The sequence below is a fragment of the Corapipo altera genome, unplaced genomic scaffold (assembly GCF_003945725.1).
Source record: "Corapipo altera isolate COAL_440 unplaced genomic scaffold, ASM394572v1 22, whole genome shotgun sequence".
In the NCBI taxonomy this organism is placed as follows: Eukaryota; Metazoa; Chordata; class Aves; order Passeriformes; family Pipridae; genus Corapipo; species Corapipo altera.
In genome coordinates, this window is record NW_020884886.1 from 672,746 (window position 1) to 685,418 (window position 12,673).

A 12,673-nucleotide genomic window follows, 5' to 3' on the forward strand; every position below is an offset into this window, starting at 1 on the left:
TCTTGAGGAAATGGTATGAAGCTGAGTCAGGGCAGATTTAGGTTAGATATCAGGAAAAGGTTTTTCATCTGGTGTTTGGTTGAGCATTGGAACAGGCTCCCCAGGGAAGCAGTCACAGAATCAAGCCTGTTTAAGTTCAAGAAGTGTTTGGACAATGCTCTCAGGCACATGGTATGATTCTTGTGTGTCCTGTGCAGGGCCAGGAGTTGAACTTGATGATCCTGATGGGTCCCTTTTAACTCAGCATGTTCTATGATTCTATGATTTTTAATAAATGAAACAGGTTTAGGTGAAAATATACATTTGTAGATGCATTAGGAAGACTTTAGAGATATATGAGTGCCCTGTCTTGCAAACCAGTTGCTACCTAGTGAGTGCTGGAGTGCTTTCTCAGACCAGCACAGGGCTTAGGCTCAAACCACTCCAGCCTTTGAAGCTTCCAGCTCTGGAGCTTCCTGAGACACTGCAACAGGAGTGGAAATGTGCTCCAGGAAAGCTCTGGATGGAAGATATTCTCTTAATTGCACCAACGTTTTGTTTTAGTTTATGATTTTCTAAGAACTCTTCCATTGGGGTCAATTGATATTTTAGGCACTGGGGAAGATTACTTGTAAAGGCATTTGTAAGTAGAGAGGTAATGTATGTCCTTTTCCTCTTCCCCCCTCTCCCTTCCTGTCTTCAACTTATATAGAGCAATAAAAAAAAATATATTCTAACATTGTATTTAATAAAAGCATTACAGGTTCGTCAGGGAGAAAACAAAGCATTTCTGAATGAAAGGGTTACTTAAAACTTTGCTGTCCCAGAACTAGGACTATCAGGGGAAAAATGTATTTTTATTACCAGAATGGAATAGCTTATGTGTATATGGAAGCAAAATACATTCAAAGCTCAAAAACATTAGGAAAATTGCTGATGAGATGTTCTGAGGAAAAGAAAATCTGAAAGATACGTTGTTTTCTGCAGAAAGGCTTCCAAAGCAAACTCCTAAAATATTCAGGTATGTAACTATAGAACTTGAAAAAAGATCTGGAGATAAAAAGTTTGTGAAATGTTTTCAGGCAGTTAGCAATTAGAACTGGTTGTATAACTGCTATTTCAGGTTGATGTTAATTTTAATGTCCAAACCTGCTTTTTATTGAAAAATTAAAAGGCAAAGACTTGGTGTGACATGCTGATAAAATATGCCACCCTAACACAATTGGAATGTTTTATGTGAACTGTTGCACTATCTTGGATTTTAAAAATAAAACATGACAGGAAATTATTTCTAGTTTTAAATTTTAATTTTTTTTTTCCCCAAAAGAAACGAGCAATAGTGATAGTGGCATACGATTGTGGAGTAACTTAAATCTGCATTTGCATCAAAACTTTCATAATATGAATGTTTAGGCTATTTCTACTCAACATAGTGATTGGCAGTAGCACAAGGAAGTGAATGAAGAAAAAAATGCATATTATGTCCTCCATTACTTTCTTACACATGAGAAAATAAATATGTTTCAGAGTTATCAGGCATTATGCAACCTATACAGATTTGGGAATGAACAATTCCCAATCAGACCAACCCATTAAGAACTACTGAAAGCAGATCACCTATACACCATTTCCGACAAAGAGGGAAAAAGAGATTTTTTCAGTGCTGTAACAGCTCAAAAAAAGAGAATTAGAGGAAAAAGGTCTATATGACTTCAATAGTTGCACAGATTTTTTTTTTGAAAACTGTTTGTCCTGAATTATAGGTGATAAAATGTATTGGGTTTTTCATATACTTCTCATGGCCTCAGTTACACGATGAAGAACCCATTAATGAGAGCCACTGTGGGTACCGGGGTGTTGCTGCCAAACAGTCAGGTAAAGGTTGCTGGAGTGAGGCACAGACCAGTGGAAAGCTACTAATGAAACAACTGTGTTAACTCAGAAACTTCTCCACAAGATATGAGATTAAGTCATGTTATGTCTGAGCCCAAAATACTCCTTATAAAACCAAATAGAAACAAAAAAACTGTTTGACAGATATTACTGTTCCTGTCAATAAGTGCAAGATGTAATCTAAACTTCTTAGTTACAGAAGGAGAACGTGAGGAATGGTTTAAAAAGGAGCCAAACTCTTCCAGTTAAAATATTCTGGCAGCTTTAGCAATGACTGGCAGACCTGATGAAACAGAGATACATTGTGTTTTAAGACTGACAAGGATGAGCACAACTTTTAAACACTATCCGCAAGATGTCCAAACCATTGGTATTGCAGAACATGGCCCTGGTTTACACTGAAACAGAATCTCTTGTTTAATCCTCATAAATGTAGTCAACTCTTAATTGTTTCTGAGTATAATAAGTAGGGTACAAATAAAAACAGCATTTTGCACTTGAAATATGAAAGAATTTAGCATACAGCACAATGGTGGTATTTTCATGACACTGTTTCAGGCAAACAAAGCAGCGTAACTTGCAAGTTGCCCAGAAAACACATGGCAGAATTGCCAAGACATGGTTACTATTGCTAGCAATACAAATGATAGCTCACAAATTATTTTCTGTGAGCTCCTAGATTATGCTTGTTAAAATATAAATTTGATTTAATGTTTTATTCATAGTAATTGAAATAAAGCCAATTTGGTTCAGGGTGTGGGTGGGACAAACTGTGGTCTCATCATCTCAAAACTGTCTGCCAGGCCAAGCTAGAGAGTGAATTTTGCTAGGTGTTTGTATGCTAACTCACACTGAAGTTCTTGCACCAAATTCTTGACTTCCAACTCCCAAATTTATGCCATATGCTTGCTTGTGGTTTTGGGGTCTGTCACACTGATGACCTGGAAGAATAATTGGCATCAGCAGTTCAGTGCTGCAATTCACCAGTTCAGTGCTGATTATGGGCCCTGGTTCACGTGTAACCTTATTCTGTCAGAACAAACAGATCCTTGGCAATAGCTGTCTACACTGTGTAGTATGATGGATCATCCTCACAGTGTGTTTTTCAACAGTCAGGCAATATCATGATGTTATATCTTTAAGTATGTCTGTAAGATTAGAAGAAGATTCCGCCAGTCTTGCAGATGCCAAGGATAAGTCACAGTGACATGGCTGGGATAAGAAACCTTCTGAGGCTTGGTCACAATTAATCCTCTTTGTGCATTAGATGGTTTTCTGTTTCCTTTGGGATACTCTGAGCTGTGTTTTGAGGTATAGGCTTTCTGCTCAGTGGAGTTATTTGTATACAAATGCATCCCCATATGTTTTTCAGCCTAATGCTGGTATGTGCTGTTGATAGATCTTGGCAGCTGAGGATATAGGTCATAGAATATGTATGTGTTAGACCTATCTGAAGAAATAACCCACATGCAGGTGACTAAGAAATGGCTTTTGAATAAGAAAATTTGACCTACTAGTTAAATTTTTGCAAAATAGATATGTTTGCATTATGTAGCTACATGTATGTAATATATACAGGTATAGTGTATATATATATGGGTACGTAAGAGGCCATAATAAGTTCTTTCAAAAATCAGCAGGGCAGGATTTTTTTCAGTACTTTTCAACATATACATCTCTATTTGAGCTGGTTGCCTTAAGCATTTTATATTGTCATTAGAGATTCAGTCAATGTGGACAGGAGTGTATGGGATCCACCACATCTAAAAAAAGTCACCTCAAACAGGCTGGATCAGTTTGGCACTAGCAATTCCTTTTCTCTTAATTGACTAAAAAGGGAGTCCCCAGCGATGAGCTCAGTTGTGTCTAAAATTAGACCAGAGGAATCCCATCCATATTGCTGACTTTGCTGCAGATTGCTGACTGAAATCTTCCATACATAGTACAAATTTTAGGTCTAATTTTCTGCTGTTCCGCCTCTTGAGTAATTATTTGTGCATGTGTAAAATGAGGTTAACTTACTACTAGTTTTAAACAGAAGTTTTAACTGCTTGGGTTACTTTATTGAAAAATCCTCATTTGATGCATTCAGTGTCTGTGGAACATCAAAGGTATTTTACAGAACTAGGCCCGCTGGCTCTCATTTAGGACCTCACAACTGTGAAGTAAGTATTGAACATGCAGTTAGCATTGAATCCTGACCAGTCTCTCTCTCTGCCAGTTCCGAGCCATCGGTGCTACGTTGGCAATGGAACGGAGTACAGAGGTACGGCCAAGACAACCATTTCTGGGCACAGCTGTTTGCCTTGGAATTCAGACCTGCTTTACCAAGAGCTTCACGTTGACAGCACTGGGAAAGCAGTACAGCTTGGCCTGGGGCCGTTCCCTTACTGCAGGTGAGGAAAGTTCTTGTTTGCTCTGCATTTGTGCAGCAAGACGTGGATGTATTGTGGAAAGAAGAAAGGCCAGGAATCTCAAAGCAGGTGTTTTGACTGTCTCAGAAAATCTAGGTTGAATTCAGCAGCCTGACAAGAGGGACTGTACAGAAGACAAGATCTGGTAATAGGCTAAATCAATAGCTGGGTCTGCCAAGAGAAGCTCAGGCACAAAATAATGTTGGAAATACCAAGTCCTTTTTTTCTCTGGGGGATGTTTATTTTTTTAAATGAACTTTTGAAATTGTTCATTAATGACTGTCCAAAAGGAGAAAGCAATGCAGTAGTTAAACTGAAATGGTTAAATTTAATTTCTAATTCTTTGCTTGTGAAAGATGTATCATAAAGGAAAATATTTTCAAAAGAGAAAAATTATTTGAAAATGAAAAATCAAAGCACTATATTGAAATAATATTGAGAAGGGACATCAAATTTATTTCTTGGATTTCTTACAAAGCAAAGATATTGCCAAATAAGATTTCACAGTGTTCCAATTTTGACTGAACCACATACTGATAAACTATATTTCTGCTGAAATTTTCTGTTGAGCTATACTGAAAATAGCTTTTGCTATATAGGTTTATGTCTTCTCCTCAGTCACCTTATGTTCTCCCTATTTCTGAGGTCTAGATGAGGTCAATTTAGAGAGAACATCTCTCATCCTGGAGATGAGCAAATGCTAAAACTGGCAAACTCTGAATGATTCGCCATAAATTACTGGTTGATGTATAAAGTTTTGTTTGTTAGTTTTCTGTTTGTTTGTTTTTTCACAGAAGTTAGACCAGTGTGTCAGGAAAATCAGAATGCACTGAACTTCCTAATTTGTTTGATGATAAAAAGCATGCATGCATGCTGAAATAGCTCTTCTCTATCTAACACAAACTAACAATAAGCATTTTCTACCCCCTCCTTTAAACCCTCCCAAATTGCTTCATGCAAGCACTTCAGTACTTGATTTATGGTGTCCCAGCACAGCATGGAAATTTATCTGGCACATATTTTATGCCTTGATAAAACCTGAGCCCTTTGATTTACATCATTTATACCCAATATTCACTTTCAGATTTGAAATGCAAAGAACAAAATGGTGTAGGAGCTGATGTGTTCATCTTCTGTAGAGCTGAGAAAAAAGCTTTTCACTTTTTTGTCAGCTTGTTACAATTTCTGGGGATATCTCTGCTGCACTATATAATCCTGCAGATATCTTCAAATAGTCAAATTTAGAAACATTGTTGGCAGAAGATGACTCAACCTGTGTTGCTTCTTCAGTTCTGAGAATTTGAAAGTGCTCTAATCTTTTTCTGAAGAGCAGTCAGATTGAAAAAGAAAAAAATTATTGAAGAACGTTACAATAACAGATAGTGCTTGTGATAAATCCAACTGAAATTAGAATTATTGTTTATCTGGACCCCTAAATTACCTTGTCTATTTTTCTTGGTTTAGTAAAGATCTTTTTGGGTCTTCAAAGTCCCCTTATACTCTTGAAGGAGTAAACTGGGCAAATTTCTGGTAACCTATAAGGCATTGATAAAGATAATCACGCTGTACCACAGAAAAATCCTAATGGAATCAAACCAAAACCTATTTGGCACCAGAGTAACAAAGGGCTAGATGGTTCCTTTACTACTTTTTTCCCCACCGTTTTAGAAATACAATTTTTTCTTGAGGTAGTTTCTAATTTCCTCAGAGTCTCCAGGGAATGGGAACCTGAGCTTTGCCAATTCATTTTTGCTAGCTATTCCTGTTATGGATTTTCTATAAATCTACCTGTGTTGGAATTTCCTCACTTAAAAAATAACCTAAAAAAAGGAATCTCTCCTATGGGATTTAATTCTGAAAATAGCTGAGCTCATATCTGTTAAAGCACTTCAGTGTGGGCTGTAGTTAAACCCTGTGAACATGCTCATGCCTCCAAATACTTGTAGGTAAGTTTTACAGGTGTTTAGTCATGTGTCTGTATTTCAGGTCCTAGAGAACCTTAGGCTTGGTTAGCTTTAAGATGAAGAATTCCCCTTGTAGGGGTTAGCAGGTGCTTCAGCGCTTTGTCAGATGGCTCAAAACCTGAGAGTCCTGTCAGTGCTCTGTATGGGGCAAGAGGAAAAAGCAGAAAACCTCTGGGAAGCTTGAAACAACACTGTGGTTAATGCTTGTAATTCTCTCTCCCCCTGAATTAATTAGAAATCCAGATCATGATGAGAAGCCATGGTGTTACATCATGAAGAACAACAGTTTGTCTTGGGAGTATTGTGACATTCCAACTTGTGGTATGTAAAGAATTTCTTAAAATCCATGTTATGAATGAATGAAGAAGATTTATTGATACTACAACAAGCTTTTGTGGGATAACTTTGAATGTTCTACTGTACCCAGGAGTGTTTAATATTACACTGTTATTATTATACTGTTTGCAGTAAATCAAATGACAACAGACTTCTTTTGCATCTTTTGGAGTTGTGATACAATCTGTGATTTTTGTCCTGAATCAGCAGTGGTGTCATACTACTGTTTTCAGTCACAATAATCCCAATATCCTCAACTTTTCTCCTAGAACATGCAAAGTGTCAGAAATGATTGATGCCTTGGTACAAATTGTCATTGCTCTGGGAATTATGGGCCCAGAGAAGGGAATGGGCCTCTGTGAGCAATGAAAAGTCTGTATTCTGAAGATGTATGAGACATAGTATTTAATTCTAAAACCTTAAGATTCCGCTCTTTCCCTCAAATAATATTTACCTGTTAATAATGTTGAAGCCCACCTTTAGAACAGAGTTTTAATTTGAAAAGTTGGTTTATAATGTGTTCCTTTTATTTCTCTTTTATGGTTCTAAAGCATTTAGTAGATGATACTAACACAAATACCTTGGTCCTTGCTATCTCAATATCAAAGCTCAGTCCAGAATCAAAAAATGAAGATGTGATGTATCATGTATAATGGGAAGGTTGTATCTGTTCTGGTAAATGAAACAGTGTCTGGGAATGTTCATAAATGAATTTAAATTACACTAGTACACATGTAGCCAGTGTTGGGAATAGGCATAGCCTTCTGTCTTGCAAGTCTCCTGAGGAACTGAATAAAATTCAGTTTTATGTGAATGTTTAAGGGTAATGTTCAGCCTGGAGAAGGCTCCAGGAAGACCTTACAGAACCTTTCACTACCTAAAGGGGGCTACAAGAGAGCTGGAGAGGGACTTTTTACAAGGACCTGTAGTGGCAAGAAAAGGAGTAATGGCTTTAAACTGACAGAGGGTAGATTTAGATTGAATATTAGGAAGAAATTCTTTAGTGGGAGGTTAGTGAGACACTAGAACAGGTTACCCAAAGAAACTGTGGATGTCTCATCCCTGGAACCATGGCCAGGTTGGATGGGGCTTTTAGCAACCTGGTCTAGTGGAATGTGTTGTTGCCCACGGCAGGGAGTTTGGAACAAGATGATCTTGAAGATCCCTTTCAACTTAAACCATTTTGTATTTCCATAATTTAATGAATCTTTCTTTTTAAAACATCTATAAAAGTTATAGTCCTCAGAAATCACATGGATTTATAGTCTGATGCCATATCTCTTTTTATCTCAGCAAGCAGGGAAAGGAGGCCACCAGTTCCAGACAACGTAGGTACTTATACAGTTACCAGAAGACCATGTGGGAGAAGACATAAAAAAAGAAGTTTTGTGAGACCTAGGATTGTTGGGGGATCTTCATCTCTGCCTGGATCTCATCCCTGGACAGCAGCTATATATATTGGAGGGAGTTTCTGCGGTGGAAGCCTGGTTCAGACTTGTTGGGTTGTGTCAGCAGCACACTGCTTTGCTAACAGGTAAACTGACTCCTTAATGTGACAGTGGGTCCTCACAACAAACTGAACTGAAACAAGTAAGAAAGAAGATGAGATTATAAAGGACTAATATATCAAAAGGAATTTCTGGTAATTTGAATGCTATTAATGAGTTAAAAAATAGCTTGGAGTTCTATAATCTCATAATCTTGTTCCTTAAGGAGTCTCAAAGAAGCTAAATGAACTGACTAAAGGAAAAAGGTAGGGTGAAGTAGGACATAGAACGGGAGTTTGCACGTGCAAGAATCTGCAGAGGAATAGAAGTATTTTACTTCTTCTTAGTTACCTGTTCAAATATTTATGGCTATCTTGAGATATAACAGAGGTGACTATGCTCACTGCTGTGTTTTGTTCAAAAAGACTCAAACAGCCAAGCAATGATTTATTGGAGACAATAAATTACTGTTGGTTGACACAAATATAATGGACTGGGCTTTACAAAAAGCCACAGGGAAGAACTAAACTTTTGAGGCTGATTTTCTTAAGAGATGGGTTTTTTTTCTCTTGTGGGACACTGGAGAAAATATTCACTATAGGATGTTCTTACTTTATTGTAAATACTTAATTGTCTACAAATGTTGAACACTTTCCCTGATTTCAGTTTGATCACATTGAAGGGAAAAATATTACATCATTTCATACTTATTGTTCCTTTGTATAGTAAAGTAGCCAAGAGAAACAGAAACCTTGTGCCAGAATACATACATTGATAGCTTGAAGAGCTAATAATACCACTGTGAACGCTGTACTGAAGCATTTGGAACTTAAGCCACAATGCATTTGTTTTTCAAATGTTGTGAAATAGCTACTAACTTTGGCAGCTATTCAGGACATTTCCACCCACTTCCAGCTGCTGGTTTGGTACATAAAGATTTTCCATAATTACTGCATTGTAATTTGCTCTCTTTTGTTTGTTTAGTACCTCTGGTAGTCACAATTCCAACTGTTTTCCACTAGGAGACAATAGATACCTGTGCAGTTCAATTATTTCTTTGTTTTCCCTTTTCTGCAACCCCTCCTGTTTTATTTCTTTTCCTGAATGAGCCATTTGTAAATCATAGTAGAACCATTTAGTGCTTCTAAAACCTATGTGAACTTCCATTCTGTCTTACAGGCCCAAAATCTGATTTGCAAGGAGGTTGGTTTACTACTGCAACAACACTGAGAAAAGCATGGCCTTGCATATTGATCAAAGAACATTTTATTGTCCTCTTGTATTCTTTATACCTCATGTATAAAATAAACATTGCCTTTTCCTTTATTAACCTTAAGCATAGTTCTTGTTGAAGGGTTGCTGCTGGCTCTCTGCATTGCAATGGCCCAGAATCTCTCTCCTCTAGGTCCATGACTGCAGGAAAACTGCAATGATATTAACCACTCTGCATCCATGGATGATGTGTGACAGCAGATATTTTCTACAGCTCTGGATAACAAAACATATGAGAGCTGCAATGTTGAAGACACTTGCTAACTAAATTCATTGTAGAATTATGCAGATGCAGATTGAATTGGTTTTAAAACAAGATAGAATTGGTTTTAAAACAAGTGAAATGTGAATTCTGTTGCTTTCAAAGATAGAGAATGTACTGCTTTCCCCAAACACTGATAATTTCCTGATTATTCTCAAATGTCCCTTACTTCCCAAGTGCTGTACTTACTGGTCCTTATCAGTTTTCTGTCCTAGGACACTGTATATGAGAGGACTATGGTCTTTTTAAAGTCAAAACCTGATAGTTAAAAAAGATTACGTGAATTGCAAAAACTGTGTTTTCCTCTGGTTATGGTGTTTGCTTAGATTCGTGTACTGTTGGAACTTTCCTTCACCAGGTTGCTTTTGATTCTGGACAACAGAATTAACACAGATCAATCTAATCTCAGAGCAGAAGTGGTGATATCTTTTACGTGGAGGCTGCCCAGATGTTCCCGAGTTGCCAGTGTGCCAGCACCTTTCAAATCTTGGCCCATGACTGTTAATTTTTCAGGAGACTGGTTTCCCAGAGAAATGAGATATCCACCACTGACTCATATTTTGATCCCTCATTTCTTTCTCCGTAATTTTTGTACTCATTGGCAAAGTATGGTTGAAGTTGACTCAGTTAAGTTTCTAGAATAACAAGTGTTTACAGCCCCCAAAGATGCTTGTTAGCCAGACAGCAGCTGGGCAGCAGTGCCTGTGCTTGCCTTTCCCTTCTGTCAAGAAGCACAAGCCTTTCATGAGGCTAATCAGGACCCACAAAGCTTGGGTCTCACTGTAACATTAGATATATTTTTCCTTGCTCCCAGTAGGTAGGAAGCCTGGGAAACAGGTCAAGGCATTAGGAGAGGGTAAATAATGGACGTGGTGGGAGGCTGAGGTTACACCAGTTCATAGGATACATAGCCATTGGAAAATTGGCTGCATTTGTCCTGTCAATCACAGAACTGCTTGTTCTCTCTTTTGTATTACAGCCCCCTAAAATCTACTGTTACAGTAGTGCTGGGTCAGCAAATATTTAATAAAACAACTGATGTAACACAGACATTTGAAATAGAGAAATATATCTTGCATCCTGAGTATTCCGTGTTCAACCCTACTGAACATGATATTGGTGAGTATTTTTGTTCCTACAGTTTTATGTTCTGTATACTCAGTTTCAAGTTTAGTTGGTGTGTTAAAAACCGCCTTCCTAGTGAAACAATCATAGATACTGGGAGAGGCTTTTGATTCCAGAGGTTCTTAGTTCTGCTAGAGTTATAGCAGCATCTGAAAGCTAGACAAATTCAGATGAAAAATAAATTGCAAATTTAAAATAATTATGATAATTAGCCTGTGGAGCAATTTACCTAGATGTGTGGCAGATTCATCATCACTTCAAGTCTTTGTGAGATTAGGCATTTTTTCAACTGAACCAGAAACTGTGGGCTTGATGCAGGAATTACTTGGTAAAATTCTATTGTCTGTATTGTATAAAGGATCTGACTAGATGAATATAATAACCCCATCTGCTCTGAAAATCCGTTTTACTAAGAATCATTTTTTACACTGAGATAGGTTTAAAAATTGGCTGTCTTATCAGTCAGAAGTTAAATGCCCTTCTGATTGACCTTATAATATTAGTCAGAATGACAATGGAACAGCAACTCACTCCTTATTTTCTGATCTGTTCTTGTGAAAGGTGGCACATCACCCCAGGGTATCAAGCTGTGTGAGCCCTTTGTCTATGCAACTTTAATAGCTTGACATTAGGAATATTTTAGGTCAGGCATGGACAGGCTTTTTTGCACCCAGATGGCGAATATTTTCTGAATGCAAAAAGCATTCAGATTCTGTGCTGGTGGGAGCTCTGTCACAGTGTAGCAGATGAACTAGATTTGAGGCATTACTCTGCTCTGAAATATCCTGGTGTAAACCATTTCATATGTAAACCATGCCTCACAGGTTTGCAATGTCCAAATTGAGGGAGAGCTGAACATGGAGTGCCTAAGACGAGCCCAATTGCAAAAACAAACAAGCAGGCAGAAACTGGGGGGAAAGGTGTGGGGTTGTGTTCTGTCCAGTCAGTGATTTCTGCTGATGCAGCAGAAGAGTTGTTTCCTGCTGAACACTTTTCTAAGGGAAACAAACTACCACATGGGTGTTTGCTGGGAAGTTTGGGGGATTCAGCAACAGGCAGAACTGGTGTGGAAGAACAGGAAGGTGAGGATGAACAAGCTGCTGAGTATCGGAGCAAGGTTTGCGTGGGCTTCTCAACCTGTGAGATACTCTTCCACCAAGGCCAACAATTGTAATTGGTAGAGAAATAAGACTATCCAGTGGGATCACTTGTTTTCCATAGATGTGCTCACAAAACCTTGAGCTTCCAAAAGGTGTGATGGGAAGGTTTAATAGGTGTGTCAACATTACCTCAGCTCTGTTCTCTTTGAGTGGTGTGGCCAAACCAGCATGCTGCCCTTGTTCCACCAAATACAAAGTTCCCTATGCTGCTCCAAATGAAAGAGAGTTGCTACAGGGGATCCTGCTACAGGGTTTTAAAATCTTTCAGTATCAATCTCATGATACTGCACAGCCTCATATTTACACTGTTTTCAGCCCCTTGAGGGGTTAATAAGGGTTTTTCAGAAGCTTGGTTTTGAAATATGCTGGGTTTTTATTCCTTTATTTTCAAGATCTTGAATTTTGCTGAACTCAGTGATAACAGAGCATAAAATACACCTCTTGGTGTAATTATTTTTTAAATGGAATTGGAATTAGGCCAGTGGTCAGTCTTTCAGAAGCAGTGAGTACTTGCACATCCCACTTATTTCAGCTGAAAGTTGGGGATATGTCACTGTTATTTAACTATAAGGTGGGAGGAAACACATGTATTTTCTACTTTCCCCTTTCTCTACAAAGGCAGTGAAGCAAAATGTGCTCAGTGAGCATAGCATAAAATAAATATTCCCACAAGGGGAGTAGCTGAATGTTTCAGCCTTCAATTTGCTGTGAAATCAGGTGCTGTTGAGATGAGTCTTTGATTGAAATATCTTAATTAAGACAGGCTTAGGGGATAATTAAA

General features: G+C 38.0%; 1 protein-coding gene across 1 annotated transcript in view; it reads left to right on the forward strand.

Annotated features, from left to right (window-relative positions):
• Window positions 1-12,673, forward strand: part of HGFAC (HGF activator) — a 42,984-nt gene that overhangs the window by 24,840 nt on the left and 5,471 nt on the right. The window contains exons 8-11 of the mRNA XM_027642660.1: window positions 4,094-4,268; window positions 6,486-6,571; window positions 7,880-8,120; window positions 10,587-10,726. Of these exons, the coding sequence (XP_027498461.1) occupies window positions 4,094-4,268; window positions 6,486-6,571; window positions 7,880-8,120; window positions 10,587-10,726 (642 nt within the window). The remainder of the gene's footprint in view (window positions 1-4,093; window positions 4,269-6,485; window positions 6,572-7,879; window positions 8,121-10,586; window positions 10,727-12,673) is intronic.